The sequence below is a fragment of the Callorhinchus milii genome, unplaced genomic scaffold, assembly GCF_018977255.1.
Source record: "Callorhinchus milii isolate IMCB2004 unplaced genomic scaffold, IMCB_Cmil_1.0 Scaffold11, whole genome shotgun sequence".
NCBI lineage: Eukaryota > Metazoa > Chordata > Chondrichthyes > Chimaeriformes > Callorhinchidae > Callorhinchus > Callorhinchus milii.
The window spans coordinates 2,842,949-2,861,044 of record NW_024704752.1 but is presented as its reverse complement, the minus strand read 5'-3'; the positions used below and the strand labels follow the sequence as shown (position 1 = coordinate 2,861,044).

Sequence of the window (18,096 nt, the reverse complement as noted above, 5' to 3'; positions counted from 1 at the left end):
AGCCCCGTATCACGTCTTTGAGACGTCTCAAAGTGCTTCACAGAATTTACTATAAAATGTAGTGACTGTGTATTTTGTGGGCGAAAATACGTAAACAAATCCAGCCGCGATATTGGCAGCACGATGCCTTAAGTGGTAGTGACAAGTTAATCCAGGATCAAGTTATGAGTTTGCTGTATAATCAGTCACATTCTTGTGCGTGTGACTGAGAGTGGGTGAGCTGGGCATCGGATATCTGATAAGAAATCCCGGATCAAAAGGCCAAGCTGCCTATCAATCCCAATTCTTTCACTGTCTATTGATAATCTGCTCCAGGTTTCTGTCCAACCCATTTAATGCCATGTGTCGGGTCAGAAATTCCAGGCATTCTCTCCCGAGCTCCCTTTGCAAATGAAGCAATCTCCATTCTATCCAATTCCATGTGTAACCTCCAGAATGCACTAGATTTACAAAATGAATAACAACTCACGAGAAGCCAGGGGAAATAGCTCCCAGAAACTGGTATGTGTTAATGTGGCTGAGAAAGGATCTAACACACAGATCAATTGTGTCTTTATGTGTTCAAATCCATTCACTCCCTTCAAATCCATTCACTCCCTGGCACCTCCCTCCCTCTCCGACCTCCTCAATCCCAATGCACCACTCAATGCTCATCTGGCACCGGCCTCCTGCTCGTCCCTCGCACCCTCCGCCCCACCATCAGAGGTCGCACTTTCAGCCTCTATGCCCCAAAACTCTGGAACACTCTCACTCAATCCCTCTCCCTGGCCCCCTCGATCCCCTCTTTCAAGTCCTGACTGAAAACTTTCCTCTTCGGCCGTGCTTATGGCCACCTCTCCCCTCCTCAGAGTCAGGTTCCACCACTCCACCGTGCTCTGAGATGCTAACTTGCATGGAGGGCTCTATATAAGTTGTTGTTGTTTTTGTTGTAAAGATATAACATTTCACCCACAAATTATACAGTCAACTCACAACTGTTTGTGGGGCGTTGCTGTGCACAATTGGCTGTCGCACTTCATCCACAAAATATACAGGCAATCCACTTTGCAGTATATTCTGTGAAGCGCTTTGAGACATCTCGAAGATGTGATAAAGCACTATATCAAATGCAAGGATTATTATTTATTATTATAAAGTATTCTTGTACCTCTGAATGGGCTACAACAATAACAACTTGCCCTTATATAGTGCCCCTCACGCAGGGTAGTGTTCCAGAGCGTTAAGAGGCCCTGATCTTTAAGATCAGGGAAGGAAAAACAGAGGTCCTGCTCCTGGTCCCTCTACAGCGCCCTCTACTGGCTGTGCATGTGTTTGGCAGACAGATGGACTGGCTGGTCAAGATGGGTCTGTGATGCTTCCAATGCTCACTGCCAAGACTCACACGAGCAGTCAGTCGCTCGAGCAGGGTAACCCAGGGACATGTAGAACCTCAACCCAGCAAGGAGACCAGACCAGGAGCTGAGAGGGAATCATGGCAGTGCATTAAACTTACATTTATACAGCACCTTTTTGGGGTCAGCCGGGCGGGTGTCTGACACACGCGGAAACCCCATCCCCATGCTTAAGAGTATCCAAACCAAACTGAGAATCCCAGGCACCCCACCTACACATGGAAATTCCCGAGATAGATTGTTGGAATAGAATACCCTACTTCTCCTTGGAGGCACGCATCAACAACAACTATAGCGTCCTTCATGCAGGGTAGCGTCCAGGAGCGCTTGACAGAGGTAGAGTCTGACTCTGAGCCATCCTGCTTACGTAATTCCGGAAAGTATTAGGCGCAGGTTGGCAAGAGCCAAGACTTCTGGAAGTGTCTCCTAGCGCTTGGGGAAAAAAAATTGGAAACACTAAATTTATATTTTAAAAATCTTGCAATAAATAATTCACTGTAAAAGAAAAAGTTATTGTAACATTACATCTGATAGATCTGTGACAAAAGACAGAGGCTTCAAAGGTCTTATCGAGTTTGATGTCTGCACAATTCAGTGGAGGCCTTCTGGCAATCTGTGATCCTTTCTAAAAGGTTTCATCAGCTTTTAATCAATAGTACGCACAGGTCTGTGTGTTTTCTTATCACATTAGCAGTGAAAACATTGGGTTCTTCCTTGAACTAACAAGTCTAGCAGTAATTATCGCCGTCAATGAAAACTGTTATCTAAAATCTAACCATTTCCAGTGTAAGGCAGGACCCTATCTCAGTGGGCAGAAAATACCTAATGTAATATTACAATACCACGGACATTACACTTTACAGTATATCCTGGCGAAACACTCTGAGCCATCCTCCTGCCGTGAAAGGCGCAGTATCAAATGCTTAACAATTAATATTGATGCATTAATGTAAAAATACCTACATTTTTATCATTAAAGTGAAAATAGAAGATAGGCATCAGGGACTTAGGTGACAGGAACAAGGCTGATCCAAGCCTGAGATTCTTTCTCCCCAATATCACCAAAAAGTAGGGATTTTATACAAACCCATCGGTTTTGCATCTTGACTCACCGCAATATCATCCGTTACATGGGTCATCATTGGTCTTTCAGCCCATCTGATCTCATCCACCCAGAAAACCAACACTAAAGGCTTTCCACTTACATCATCAAACTAGTTAAATGAGGCCAGTTTTGCAGTGTCAATACAGTAGTAACTCGTGCCTGTCCATTCATTAATTCCCCTGTGTTCACTTTATTCTGCTTCACACACCCCTTAACTTATATATGTTCTTGTCTTATCTGACAGTGTTAGCTGGTACCTTGCGTGAAAGCACCGAGTGGAAAGGAAGCACCTGATGAGCAAGATCATAAAATCCTCTTCTTTTGTGCAATCAGCGCAGAGAAAATGCAAGGAAAGAAATTTACAAGGAGCAGAGCAACACATAACGTAAACCCACTGAATAATAACAACGTCATTGAGACGTCTCAAAGCGCTTCACAGAATATATTGAAAAGTGGATTGACTGTATATTTTGTGGTTGAAACATGGCAGCCAATTGCACACAGGTTTATCCCACAAACAGTCGTGGATTAAGTGACCAAATTATTATTATTTTTTTGGGAGGATTACCCCCAGAAAGTGATCCGCCAATTGATTAACAACCGGGTTCCTACTTACTGCTAGGTAAACAGAGGTGTGTGGAGTAAGGGAACTTGGCTAAGGCTTTGCCCTACCTAGGAATCAAACCCAGGTCCTCTCGCTTGCGAGGTGAATGCTCTAACCACTACACTACCGGACTCCACAATCACACAGAACGCTCCAGTGCAATATTGGGGGGAGCGCTACAATTTCAGAGGTGCCGTCATTCAGGGGGGGATATTAAATCTGCCTGTTCAGGTGCACGTGTTAAAAGATCCCGTGACACTATTAAAAAAAACAGAGGAGTTTCTCCCAGTGTCCTGCCTGCCAATTCACTCGATAAATTGAGCACTCACTTCATGGCTATTTGTGGGCTCTTTGTTGTGCACAAATTGGCAGTTGTGTTTGGCCAGAAAATAAGAACCATTTGACTTGATAGCATTTACCGGTGAAGTGCTTTTCAAACATAGATAAAAGCCCACAAACATTTTGTTCATTTGCACTTGGGTTGGGTGCAAAGTGAACGCTCCAGCTGGCTTAGTATAACAGTATCCACCACTGTCAAGTGCTCTGGAACACCACCCTGTGTGAAGGACACTATAGAAATTCAAGTTGTTGTTGTTGAACATGGCTAGGTAGCCATCACTCACAACATTTGTAGCAGAAACATAAAAAACACAATTCTAATTATTCTTTGTCGGAAGAATATATTTTGCCGGATTGGCGTTTTAGCAGAGAAATACTCTTGATAAAAGTCTTTTGCTTTATGACAGTTTTTCCTCTCTCTCCAGGCAAAGACCTGGTCTATAGATATTCTGTGGCTTCTGGAAATAGGGAAGTTAAAAATTCAACGTTAATCATGCCTGTATTCAGATACTGTTCTGCCAAATCATTATTTGCATTTCCTTCTAAGTTACTGTTTAAATTCACTGGAAAAGCAATTAACCACAGATGTTTTTAGTCACATATGTTAAAATCTCTTGTATTTATGCTTTCTTCTAACCAGCGATATTAATTTAGTGTTCATAAAGGAGAATAACTGAGTTTTAATAAAAGCCTCACTATATCTAAACGTATCTAGACGTCTTCAAGACACTTCGTAGATAATTATCGTCAAGTGCAGTGAAGGTTTTTGTAGACAAATGAGGCAGCCGTTCCTGCCAGCGGATTCTGGGGTAAAATATCAAATGTCATAATAATTCTTGCGTTTGATAGTGCCTAATCACATGGTCGGCGCTTCTCCAAGCGCTTCACAGAATATGCTGTAAAGTGGATTTGACTGTGTATGTTGTGGGCGAAACACGGCAGCCAATTGTGGACAGCAGCGTCCCACAAACAGCCGGGGAGTGAGCGACCAAGTCACTCTTCCGATTTGTGCATTTGTTTGCACGGTTGACGAGGCAGAGGTTTGTCTCCATGTCACAACGTGGAACACTTTGCCAGAAGTGACAAATAAGGCAGAGACCACAACCACATCAGGAGAGGAAAAATATACAATGAGCAGGACATTGGGATGAGGGTGCTTAGCTATAATTCCTGCTATACACTACTTCTACCCAACAACTTACATTTACAGAGAGCCTTTCACGTGGGGTAGAGCGATCAACAATGCCATAGTTTGATGCCAAGCTGTGGGGATAAAGAGAAACGCGGCTGTAGGCATGGGTGAAGAGGAATGTTTTCAGCTACGATCGGAAGACAGGCAGAGGGGACAAGGTGGAGGGATTTAGTCAGGATTGAGGTATATACTAACAATAATTGAGTCATACAGCCTTACATTCATATATTAATGAATTGGCTTACACATTTTCATTTTGCTTGAAATGTAGGCATTTAAAACCCAGCGCTTTACCTCATCAAAACGTCTTGAAGCACGCCACACGGGTTAAGTTCAGATTCCTTAAAATCCATCTAAGAAAGAGGCTTTAACAGTAGCTCCTGCAGAACATCAACGGCAAACACAAAGAGTTAATGATCCAAAGAGCAAACGTGCTTTATATTCAGACCTTTGTTTTGTGTTGTTATATTCATTAAAGAAAAAAGTACCCTCTCACTCTACAATGTCTGGCTGGGTGCCGAGTTTACCAAACGAGTGAGTTATTGATGGGTACCGACCACTGTGTGACAAGTTGGAAAAGCAAAGTGAACCTGAGCCATAAATCCCTTGGACGATCGATAGCATGTAGTACGGTCACATTAACATTACTTACATATTGACTTCTGTGACAGACGGTATCAGATGAAGAGAGACAGGTACGTTTAGCGATTTATTGCAATGAGCACACAGATGGGTTCCCCCCTTAATTCGATAGGACACGGTGTAAATACACAATGAATAATACATTCTCCCTTTGACAGGAATCCTATGGTGTTCGGACAAAACGTTTGTATTGAGGGCAGCTTTATACGGATATCAATGTGCACAAGCAAATACAAAATAATTCTCTATTCTTTTTACGGTACTGGATACCTGTAGCATTTTGGATCAACTATAAAAATGTTCGCAAATTGCTCTATTAAACATAGATTTTTTTGTTAAAAAAGTACATCCCCAGAAAATTAGTTTCGAAAATAAATCCTGTTTTTGTTCTCTGTAAAAATGGGATTTGATACGATTTAATCGGATAGGAACTGATATACCCAGTGAATAATATCAGGAATATTATTCAGTGAATAATACTATCTCCTCCAGACAAGAATCCTGGTCACAATGGGCAGAATGACCTTCTTCTGCACTGAAAAATTCCAGGGCTTTTGATGGTTTTGTGACAAGAAAATAATCCTTACATTTAATATAGTGCTTTTCATGTCAGGATGTCTCAAAGTGCTTCACAGGGCATACTATAAAATGCAGTAATACTCTGTAAACACACCATTTCAGAGATCATTGAAGTGCATAAATTGCTCACAAAATATACAGTTTAATCCCCCTTGGTGGGGTTAAACCCCGTTCATTTCAAATAGAAGCAAGATATTTAAGGAAGTACATCCTTGACCAGAAATGTCTGCAAACGCATTGCACAGAAATGATCTTGATACCTTACAACATGCCTGTCTTATTTCTGTTTAAAAACACAAGATGCTGTGAAACGGCCAGTGAGCTGAGCACAGGGTGTCTGGCCGGTCACTGATCGGGCGATTGCCGTCACCAAAGCAGGAACTCTGGCTTTTCTCAGACAAATCCAATGCCCTGGGCTGTTAACCTCGTTCCAGTTATACAAATAAATACTTCCTGGTTTCCATCTTTAAGCTGCCCTTCGCATCCCTGAACCCTCACCCTCGGTGTGACTGAAAGCCTTGCCTTGGTGTTCATTTCCTCCTGTTACACTGGCTGTTGCCAATAGGAAAATCTTTATGGAGAATCCTCCCCCCCTCCCCACACACACACACAATTGAAGAGCTTCAATTTAAGCACTGATGAAGTTTGATCAGCCTGGAGTGCCTGTGAGACATTCACAGCCGTGCAATTTCACTCTCTATGGAAATCTCCGGCTTTTTCAGATACATCAGGGATTTCCGCTGTGCCGAGCAATATAAAGGCAAATAATTTCTTTCTGAAACCTCGAGTTTTAATACACAGCCATCGTCCCTTTCTTTATATAGTACATTAGAAAAAAAGGCTAAAACAATAATCGGGCATAAATGTTTTCTTTGCAAATTACGCCGACAGTATTATTTGCAGATACATTTTGCCACAGAAAAAACAAATCCATATCAAAGTAAAATCAGCAGCTAAGACAATGCAGTATATTCCTAACAAACATATATGTTCCTATTATTCAAATAATAATAATCCCTTTGTCTCGTGAGCTCGTAAGCAGTTCTACTTAAGCAATGCTCATTACATCAGTGTAAACTGGTTCCCCATCTCACCCGCTATTACTCTAGAACCAAAGCCAGTGTTTGCCAACATACAGCAGTGCAGCAAAACCATTCTCAAGCCATGCTGTCCACACAAATATCTTTCACTGAAACGTGCGAGGGCAACATAGAAACCAAGTTGCTCAGACATATAGGCCGGACGGGGAAGGTTGCAGGTTTAATCCCTGTTCTGTGCTGAATTAGATGCAAGCAGAAAGTGTTGATTCTTTCAAGAATAAATTAGATAGATTTCTGTTAAGCAATAATATCTCGGGACACAGTGTATAGTTTGGAGGACGATATGTGTCCTAAAAAATTGCTCCTAGTCTTAGCCTGCAAGGTCATAACGAAAAGGTCATTTGGTCAAAATATAAGATGGTGGTGTGGACTCAGGAAAAATTCTTCAATTCAGTCTTGGTTACATGCAGTCAGTTCACTTTACAATATATTTGGTGAAGCGCTTTGAGGTGTCTAAATGATGTTATAAGGCGCTGTATCAAATGCAAGGATTATTGTTAGTTTGGAGGCTGGTTACCTACACGTTAGTCCATGAAAGGCGCTATACATAAATGTACGTTGTTCGTTGCTGGTTTCCTTTTGATACCCGCGGAAAAACTGCCTCCAAACTAAGACCAGGTTGAAGAATTCCTCCTCAATTAAATTCTTAAGACAAAATTGTTCTCGAGGGGAAAGAGGAAGTGGAATTTCGGTTTATGGGTGTGTGGGGGGGGGGGTGGCGGTTGCTGTGATAACAGCAAATCTCGCTGTGTTGTTGGTGCATGAACCCGAATGTAAGGATCAGAATTCTAAATCCGCACCATTTGTCAACCACCAGATGTGTTCATCGTTTTCACAGAAGAGATGCATTTTTAACACTGTGATTAGTACTAAGTGTCAGGCACCTTAAAGAGTTGTAAAATTCCGTTAGATGAACTCTTTCGAGCAATTATTTCAGCCTCTGGTTCGAAGAAGTCAGCCCTGAACCAGATCTGGAACCAGATCATGATTCTCCCAGAACGCAGGCTCTGTTATGTTACTGCTTCTTCTAAAGATGTGAGGGGCAAACATGGATCACAACATTTGTGCGAGTACATACACACATACACACACGCACACTCGCACACGCACGGAAATATTTAAGTAACTGAAGAAAATGTTTCTGCTGAATTTATTTTAATCTTATTTAGGTAAGGCACTGTTTCTCACCCTCACTCTCCAACACACAAATTCTCACACGCAACCACTCACTCACTCTTACACGCACACCGCTCCTAAGTTGCTTATTTTCCAAAGAAACCCACAATTATAGTTAGTTCGAAAAACTGGTATTGTTGACGGGTGAATGGGCTGGCAGGTGGAGAGGCAAGAAGTAACACAATTCCCTATCTTCTGGCAGAGGAGGGAGGGAGGGAGGGAGGCAGTAAGGAAAAAGAGAGCAATAAGCTGGCATAAACTGAATATTGTCAAAAGAGGCGAAAAAAATCGGGAGAATTTGCTCCCGCACAGAGAGACCGGAATGTTTAACCTCAAGTGGCTGTTGAAATGCAAGATCATCACACCTTCAAAAGGGTAATTCAATACATTTGTTGGGGGAGAGATCTGGGGAATGGGATTAGATTGGAGAGTTCCAGTGGGGGAGCGAACACCAGTACAGACACAATGGTCCTTTTTTTCTGCCCTGTAAACATCTTATTACTCTGCGAGCAATGTCCCCTGGCAACAGTATAGAATGAATCCCGACGTGCGATAAGACTCGGCACGTGACCATGGGAGGGGGTGGTGGGGAGGTGGTTGGGAGGGGGTGAGGGGGGGATTTGGGAGTGGGGAGAGGGGTTGGTGATGAGGGAGAGATAGTGATGGGGAGGGGGAGTGGGGGTTTGAGCTACAGATCGGTGCTGGTGACGGCACTGACACCGTGTATTAAGAGGGTCGGCCCCAGGTTTTGGGTCATGATGTCCAGCTGCTCCAAGTATCTGAGATAGAGCGAGGTGTCTGCGGGCGGGCGGGGCAGGTACAGGAACCTGACGGCCGGGTCTGGCCCTTGTTCTAGAATCATCTGGTTCACGGCAACCAGATACTCGTCGGAGATCTTCATGGAGTTGGACGGGAAGGTGTTGGCGTAGGTGCTCGTGCCGCTCTCTTCGCTGCCGTCGTCCTTGGGCATCTGCTTGTGCCAGTGGAGCGCGGCCACAGGGTCCCAATAGACGGTGCGGATGGAGGCCTTGATGCGCAGTTGTCCCAGGAGCTGCTGGAGCTTCTTCTCGTGCTCCCCAGTGCTGTGGCCGGACTCCACGCACAGGAAGATCCGCAGTTTTGCCCCTCGCCAGGAGCGCACCATGTTCAGGATGCAGGCCATCTGCAGCAGGAAGAGGCTACACGTGTCTACGTACTTGGCGCTGTCCGGACGGAGTGGGTTCAGAGCCCAAACGTCGATGGACACCTGCCCGCTCTTACGGGACAGAAGCTCCCTCCTGTCCAGCTGGGAGAAGTGTCGCGCCAGACACACGTTCTTCAGCATCTTGATGGCGTCGGAGATGATGGCCACGTACTCCTTGGCCGTCAGCGCCTTGGGGGAGCGGGCGGCCCTGATGGGAGGGAAGAGCGGCTGCAGGCTGGACTCGTCCTCCGCTAGGCCAGACAAGCCACCGCCGTAGGAGAACCCCGGCAACTGTTGGAAAGAATCCTCGGGCACCGAGTCGTCATAGAAACCAAGGACCAGAGTGTTGGGCTTCATTCCCCCTGAGAACAGGGAGAAATAACAAAACAATGGCTTGTACTGCATTTGATTTTGTGGCTATAAACGTCAAAGCTTCACAGGCCATGACTGTCAAGTAGTTAGACTCGATTGTAACAGCAAATTTGGTCCCAATGAAACATTGAGGAGACCCGTAGCGTAGTGGTTAGAGCTCTCGCCTCGCAAGCAAGAGGATCCGGGTTTGAATCGGGAGCGAGTCAAAATCTGAGGCGGATTTCTTTACTCCGCACGCCACTGTTTACCTAGCAGTAAGGCAGGAACCCGGGTGTTAGTCGATTGGCGGATCACTTTCCAGGAGTAACGGTGATGATGCCTCCCAACAAAACAAGCTCACTCAATCCACGACTGTTTGTGGGACGCTGCTGTGCGCAACTGACTGCACGTTTCGCACCCAAAAATAGCCAGTCCATCCACTTTACCATATATCCTCTGAAGCACTTTGAGATGACTCAACTACGTGATAAGGCGCTACATCAAATGCAAGGATTATTATTATTATGAAGTGAACGACTTGTCGACCAGGAGACAGAAACTCCCTTCTCGTTTTGAATCATGCTTTTTAACGTCCACCCCAAGATGGAGATGGTACCTCGTAAGGATACAGGGCTGTGAGCTCACGTGGGAGGTTTGAACCCCTAACCTTGTGACCCAGACGTAAGAGTGCTACTCTACTGACTGGGCCAAGATAACACTCGGGTAAAATCTAAAACAATCAAAGCTACCGTGTACAGGATATTTTGAAGCATTGATTCCCTAAACACAGGCCAACTTTTTGTTTCGTATGTAATTTGGACCTTTTTTTTTCAGTCTATTTACCGAGCCCGGAGATGAACAATAGGTGCTGTACTCCGTGCCGCACTGAGTCGGACAGAGTGAGGCTGACGAACGATTTTACGTTCAATGCGTCGACCAAGCTTAGCCAGGAGTCGTACTGGGCCTGAAGAGGGTCAGAAGGCATTTCGTCTATAGAAACACAGAAAAAGAGAGAGAGAGAGAGATGGCACATATTTCAGTCAGTCAGTCAGTCGGTGATTTCCAAGTTACACAGGAACCAGGACCTATCCTTACACACGTTACAGCACTTATTAAACACACAATCATAGCGAATATTCTAAATTACAGCGCTCTCATTTTACTCATTTTAGTGTAATCAGGAGGCAGTTTTTCACCCAAACGGTAGTGGGAATCTGTAACTCTCTCCCCCAAAAGGCTGTGGGTTATGGCTGGATCCATTCACATCTTCAAGACTGAGATGGAAAGATATTTGTTAGGACAGGGTATTAAGGGATTACAGGGGGCAAGGGCGGGTAATTGGACTTGAGGTACAGATCAGCCATGGTCTTATAGAATGGCAGAACAGGCTTGAGGGGCTGAATGGCCTCCTCCTGTTTCTACGTTTACACAGTAGTTTCTCTGTCACACGTTTTAGGAACACGAGAATATGGGCAGATCAAGCAAGTTCCACTTGTTGCCATGGGATCTCTATTTTAACCTGTTATCCGAAGGACCGCACTTCCAGTAATGCAACACCCCAAACCACCCCCCACACCCACCCACCCACCCCAGCGCAACATTGGAGCGTCAGCTTAGACAATGTGATCCAAGTGCCGACGCGGGGCTTGAACCCACAATCTTCTTTGGAGAGAACACCAGATCAGATTTGATTTCTCCATTTTCCACACTGTATCAGTTCTACTGAATTGCACAAGAGCAAAACGAAGAGAGGAAAAGATGAGGTGTTATTTTACCGAGGTGCCCGATCTCCACGTGGCCCAACACGTATAGACCGCTCTTCTTCACGTCATTCACAAACCCAATGAGCTGGGTGCTGGTTCGGGGGTTAGCCACCATCAGCAGGATCTGGGGCCGCCAGAACTTCACGTGATCTTTCCTCACATCCAACATCAGGAGGTATTTCCTCACCTGGGAAAAACATCAGACCTTTACACACTTACGCACTGATGCAGCAGACTAATATATTAATAATATATATGTAAAATAATCCTTGCATTTGATGTGGCGCCTTATCACGTCTTCGAGAAGTCTCAAAGTACTTCACGGAATATACTGTAAAGTGAATTGACTATATGTTTCGCGGGAGAAAGACAGCAGCAGATTGCGCACAGCAGCGTCCCACAAACAGTTGTGGATTGAGTTACTAAATTATTGTTATTTATTTTGAAGGAATTATTACCCCTGGAAAAGCGATCCGCCAATCGACTAATAACCGGGCTCCTACTTACTGCTGAGTAAACAGAGGCGTGTGGAGTAAGTAAACTTGCCCAAGGTTTCGCCACTGCCCGGGAATCAAACCTGGGTCCTCTCGCTGCGAGACGAGTGCTCTAACCACTGAGCTATAGGACTCCACAATGAGACCACATCCGTTTGCGAAGGGCAATTTCAGTGGCAGAAACCAGGAAGCATTACTGGACCAAGCAAGACCTTGAAGCCAAGATCACAAGATTGGCTCAGGTGAAGAAAGACCTTGGGTCTATTTTGATCTCACCACCGATCACCTATCCTCCCATCAAGCATCCCTGTCTTACCACCCTTCCTAAAAAAATCATTCCAGTCATTTTGTCCAGAAAGGGCATGTGAGGCCATTCAAGCTTGACGCTGTGATGGGGCTACAATACAATAGAAGATGTGGGTCTTCTGGGCGGATGAGATCAGATGGCCTGAAGAGGCTTCTACATACTCGAACCTCTCTAGTGCCATCTAACGATTATGACGGAAAAAATTGATTTCACTATAAAATTAATGCTAACTCATTGCCAAAGAGCAAGAAATTTGGATTGTGTGACTCCAGTGCAAGAGAGCGCTCTGGAATGCTACCCTGCACGAGGTGGGGGGAGGGGGGGTAAGAGGAGCCTGTACACTATAAGATGAATAGCATCACTATCTAGAGACACAACAACAAGATTCCATTTATAGAGCGCCTTTCACGTCAGGAGGATGTCCCAAAGGGGAAATGGTCAGGGTGAGGGGAGGGAAGGGAGGGAGCGAGGAGGGGGTAGAGAGTCGAGAGGGGAGCCGAAGGCTCGGGGTCTGACCTCGAGCCGAGGTGGCTAGAATGCACAGCTGACGTGTTGGCAAGACCTCTCAGTACCTGGTGGAAGATGATAGCCTGGCTGATGTAACCCCAGCTGCTGGAGGGCGAGACGTAGTGAAGCACCACCAGGAGGATGAGCATGAAGGCGATGCTGGCTGAGGCGTAGATCGGGTTGATAAGGAACATCATGATCCCACAGCCAATGATGCCCAGCACACAGGTGTACCAGGTGAAGTAACGAAAGGTTGGCCTGAGAACAGAAAGGACACAGACTGATCCCAAGGGTCTAATCACCCACGGAGCAAGTCACGGGTCTTCACTGCAACTTCAGATACTCTTCAAGGTCGTAATCCTCGCCAGAACAACAACACAAACAACTTGCTCTTATATAGCACCCTCTATACAGGGTAGCGCCCCAGAGTGCTTGAACCTCACAGCGCGCAGCAGTGTTGTATATTTTTACTTCAAACATGGGGGAGCAGTGATCAGAATTCACCTTGTATTGTGTGTGACACCGTGTACAAATCCCTCTAGCCTCTTGGTGCACATACACACTCACACGCACAGTTTCTACTCTTAAATACTTCGAAAATTAAATGAATCACACAGGTAATATCTTAATAAATAAATCAATAGAACTTCACCAACAAACGAAAGCAGCAGCGACAACAAATTTACATTTGCAGATTCCCCTTTCGTATCGGGATTCCGAAAAAAAATATTTAGGTTCATGACATGAAATGCACCAAGAAAATTAATAATCTCATTCCAGAGACACTGCTGAAAACATCTCTAATTTAAAAAACATGAATGTGATACTTTCTTTCCTTCTTACTTTCAAAACTTTTTTGGTGACATTAATCATTTGAAATCGGGATTACATTATTCTCCAGGACAATATTCTACTGAGTGCAGAGTAGAATTCAATTTCGCTTGATGCAATTATCTTTACAATCCACTTGGTTGTAATCAAAGCATCCAGCCGAGAAAATTGCTGTTAAAAAGTAAAGCTGGTGAGAGAGAGAGAAAAAAAAGTGTTTTTGTTTCAATGTTTTATAAAGAATCTTTTGAATGACCGGTTCTTAAGGAAATTAGCCGGTTCTTTAGTGCAGCTAAACTGTGTGCAGAAAGTAAAAACACATGCAAATGGCAGATGGCGGAATATTCTTGTGAATATTCCCATTACCTGGGTCAAAAACAATTATTTAGAAAGCCACTTAAAGTGGCCGGCTTGTTTTTATGGCATGTGAATGGTGCTGAGCTAAGGTAGAACAGCCCTGGCTCTCCATCAAAGTGCCACCAAAGTGTGACATTCCCCAATGTTCTGCGTTACATCCGTATGAGAAGTGTAAAACCACTATTCGGGTTTGATTTATGTTAATGTTTAGCATTTGGTGTGCAGTTTTGCGCAGCTATTTAACCGCCGAAGAGGGTTGAAAAGGGTGCATTTAATTTGTTATTCGAGCATCATGGCCATTAAAACAGTGATAACACTTAGGGCTCTTTAACAAAGGCAAATCGGGTCGGTTGGGTCTCCAAGTAGTTTATTTTCTACTTGTTGAGGCATCATCTCAACCTGGAGTCCCGTAGCATAGTGTTTAGCGTAGCGCTCGCCTCATGAGCGAGAGCATCCCACGCTCAATTCCCTGGTGGGCCGCAACCTTAGGCAGGTTTCCTCTGCCTGTTTCCACATGCCTCTGTTAACCCAGCAGTAAGTGGAACCTGGTTGTTTTCCCGCTTTCCAAGGATAATAATCCCTCAAAAAAACATTAGTGACTCAATCCATGACTGTTTGTGGGACACTGGTGTGTGCAATTGGCTATTGCATTTCACCCAAAAGACATATAGTAGATTCTGTGAAGCGCTTTGAGACGTCTCGAAGACGTAATAAGGGGCTATGTTAAACACAAGGATTATTATTATTATTAGACTTGTTCTAATGGACAGATTATGCGCGTACCTGAAGTTTGGTGCGGAAGCCCATTCCAGCGCTAGGCAGGCGAGATCAACCGCTGCGTAGACCAGGAGGAAGAAGATGGTCACGATGCCGGCAATGGTGTTCAGTTTGCCCGAAAACAGCACAAGCTGAAAATACAAAGAGGAAATCCTATTCCAACAGTCAGTGAGTCAAGGACGCCCATTGAAACAACATGTAACAAACCATCCAAGGAAGTGTCAGAGACAAACGGTAGGTGCATTATTTCTCTGTTCACTGATTATCACAGGACTCATTTGCCTCCCGGGTCACTCACAGACACGGGAGATGTTTTGAATGGCCCAGGTTTCCCCTCGGAGCCGAATGCAGATCAACAGTGCAATGAAACAAACAGTGCATATTAAACTAAGTTACAGGTTTGTCTTGCCTGAAGCCATTAAGAGTTAATTCCAGTGCAGGCACATCACCGTAAATCAACTTTGTATTCTACTAATACATCTCTCTCTACCAATGCCATGTCAAGAGCTGTTGATTTTTACGCTCCTGTCACTGAATAACACAAGAATCTGCCTGCTGGAACTACAATTATTGAACGAGTTGACTCTCAACACAGAATACACGGGAGATTTTCCATTGACTCCAGGAAAATACACGTCACGTTCCCATCAGTGAGGGATCAAATTGTCCACATGTCAAGGACTTGATAGCGAGTCCTTTGGTTACACAAAACCAAAATATCTTTAGAAGATTTCACTGCAGGAACTATTCAGTGAAAACCATATCCAGTAAAGAGCATTAAACAACATGCAAATGGAGTTTGTTCCTTACAATGACAGTGGCTGCAATCCCCATCTCATGCCTCCGTCTCAAGAACCTCCTCTGCAACCGTGCCTTTGGTCACCCTCCTACCCCTACCCTCCCCGCCCTCCAACCCTCCTGATCCTAGCCACCAGCTCGGGTGACTTTCCAGCGCTTTGGGACGTCTTCCTGACATGAAAGGAGCTGTACAACCGCGATGTGTTGTTGTTGTTGTTGTTGACGTGTGCTTTGACACGCTTTCGCACAGCACCTCTCACGTCGGGAGGGAGGACGTCTCAAAGCGCTTCACAGTGCTGGCTGGACACTCGGCCTGGGGGGATGGGAGCCGAGCAGGGTGGGGAGGAGAAAGACAGCTAAAAGCGGGGACAACGAGGTATGTTTTGAGACGTGCCCCCACACACAGAAACACACACACACAGTCATACACACACACTGTTGACGATGATGTATTGGAGGAAAAAGCCCTTCAGCTGTTCAGCAAAGGGTGCAGCAGCTGAGGGAATGAAGGGCCCCTAACTCCTTGTGAGGCGGGTGACAGCAAAGGGGCAATGGAGGTTTGAAGAAACCTGCTGGGCTCAAATCTCGCTGCTAAGCGGGGAAGGAGAGGTGAGAGTGGAGGCCCCAACAAATTGGAACAAGAGGCCAGCGTGACTCAATCAGCAGGTTTGGTTTTCTTTTCCTCACATCTCACCAGATGGCTTCCACTTTTATTTATTGTCAGCTATTTAGGCCCACGGGGCTGGCTGATGGAGAGCTGGCTGTGCACAGTGAGGGACCTAGGGAAGGCAGATTGCTGCCAGGAGCCGTGTTATCGGGCTGGGGAGATGGAGGAGGAAAGGATTGGTGTCACAGGATCTCGCTCGTTCACCACGACTAGCTGATACCTAAAAAAGTGATTTCCCTAAGAAATAATAATGGTCCTTGCGGTTGATAAGGTAGCGTCTTATCAGGTCATTGAGGCGTCTCAAAGCGTTTCACTGAGTGAGGTGGAGTGACTGTGTACTTTTTGGGCGAATCGTGGCAGTCAGTTGCACAGAGCGGTGTCTCACAAACAGTCGTGGATTGACCATCTTTTTGGGGGGGTGGGGGGGGGGTGGATTATAGACCCCGGAAAGCGATCCAATTGACTGACAATCAGGTTCCTATTTACTACTAGGTAAACAGAGGCATGTGGAGAAAGGAAACTTGCCTAAGGTTTCACCCGCACGGGAATTGTATCAGGCTCCTCTCGCTCACGAGGCGCGTGCGCTAACTACTCCGCTATGGGACTCCTCGATAATAATGTGAAATGAAAAATAACGGACTCTTAATCACCTACATGTTGGTTAAAACTGTAGAGGAAGGCAATTTGAATAGCAATAATCCTTCAAAAAAATAATAATGTGATCACTCAATCCACGACTGTTTGTGGGACGCTGCTGTGCGCAATTGGCTGCCGCGTTTCACCCACAAAACACAAATCACTCCACTTTACAGTATTTTTTCTGTGAAGAGCTTTGATACATCTCGACAACATGATACGGCCCTATATCACATGCAAGGATTATTATTATTACTAACTTCAGGAGCATGGATGATCCCTTTGCAGCTTTCAAATCGCATGATGTTTATCCATCAGAAGTCACGGGCAGGAGGAAGGTGGTGGGAATGTGAATTATAATTGCAGCAAAAACTTTAAGACGATGAATCAGTCATTGCGATGTGCTTCGCAAGATACTCAGGAGAGGGTGGACAGAATCCTTACTACATAAAAGTGATTTACGAGAGGTTTATGAAGTTTAAATTCAACTTCTCTTTTCAAGTGCGTCCCAGCCCCAGGTTCTTGGTAATGTGGAACTACACAGCGTTTAGCCTTGCTCCCCTCCCCCTCCCAACCAACCCCGCATATGGAATAATCATGAAAGCAAGTTCATTGCTGAGTTTAAAATTGGAAAATGTAATTCCTCCAAAAAGAAATAATAATAAATTGGTCACGTCTGTTTGTGGGACGCTGCTGTGCTCAACTGGCTGCCGCATTTCGCCCACAAAATATACAGTCAATTCACTTTACAGTATATTCTGTGAAGTGCTTTGAGGCGTCTTGAAGACGCTATATCAAAAAAGAATAATTCTTGCATTTGATATAGTGCCTACCACATCTTTGAGATGTCTCAGAGCGCTTCACGGAATATACTGTAAAGTGAATTGACTGTGTATATTTTGTGGGCGAAACGCGGCAGCCAATTGCGCACAGATTATTGGAAGGATTTGCAAGGATTGTTATTATTGTCGTCTCTGCAGTGAAGAATTACGGGAAAGCATGGGATCCCTGAATATTAAAAAGGAATTCTTTGGCAATTCCACCGTCCCACCACCCCTTCCCTCCCCCACCGCCACCAGTTCTTTTTCGTTCACAACCAACGTTAAATCGAGGTCTCATCTGGCTATTTCTGTCTCCCGGTGTCCTGCCCAACAAACCCCTAAATAATACTGGTCACTCATTTGCTATTTGTAGGACATTACTGTGCGCAAAAACACACAGTCATTTCACTTTACAGTAAATCTGGTAAAGCCCTTTGCGACTATTTAAAGATTTTATTACTATAATAAAATTACCCCCC

At 44.9% G+C, this 18,096-nt stretch overlaps 1 protein-coding gene across 1 annotated transcript in view; it reads right to left on the bottom strand.

The window, feature by feature from the left end:
* Positions 1 to 8,769: 8,769 nt before the first annotated feature.
* Positions 8,770 to 18,096, bottom strand: part of zgc:153039 (uncharacterized protein LOC767698 homolog) — a 46,068-nt gene continuing 36,741 nt past the window's right edge. Inside the window, exons 9-13 of the mRNA XM_042338973.1 lie at positions 14,702 to 14,826; positions 12,799 to 12,991; positions 11,438 to 11,612; positions 10,506 to 10,652; positions 8,770 to 9,673 (exon numbers count right to left, since the gene is read on the bottom strand). Coding sequence (XP_042194907.1) covers positions 8,817 to 9,673; positions 10,506 to 10,652; positions 11,438 to 11,612; positions 12,799 to 12,991; positions 14,702 to 14,826 — 1,497 coding nt within the window. The 3' untranslated portion in view covers positions 8,770 to 8,816. The remainder of the gene's footprint in view (positions 9,674 to 10,505; positions 10,653 to 11,437; positions 11,613 to 12,798; positions 12,992 to 14,701; positions 14,827 to 18,096) is intronic.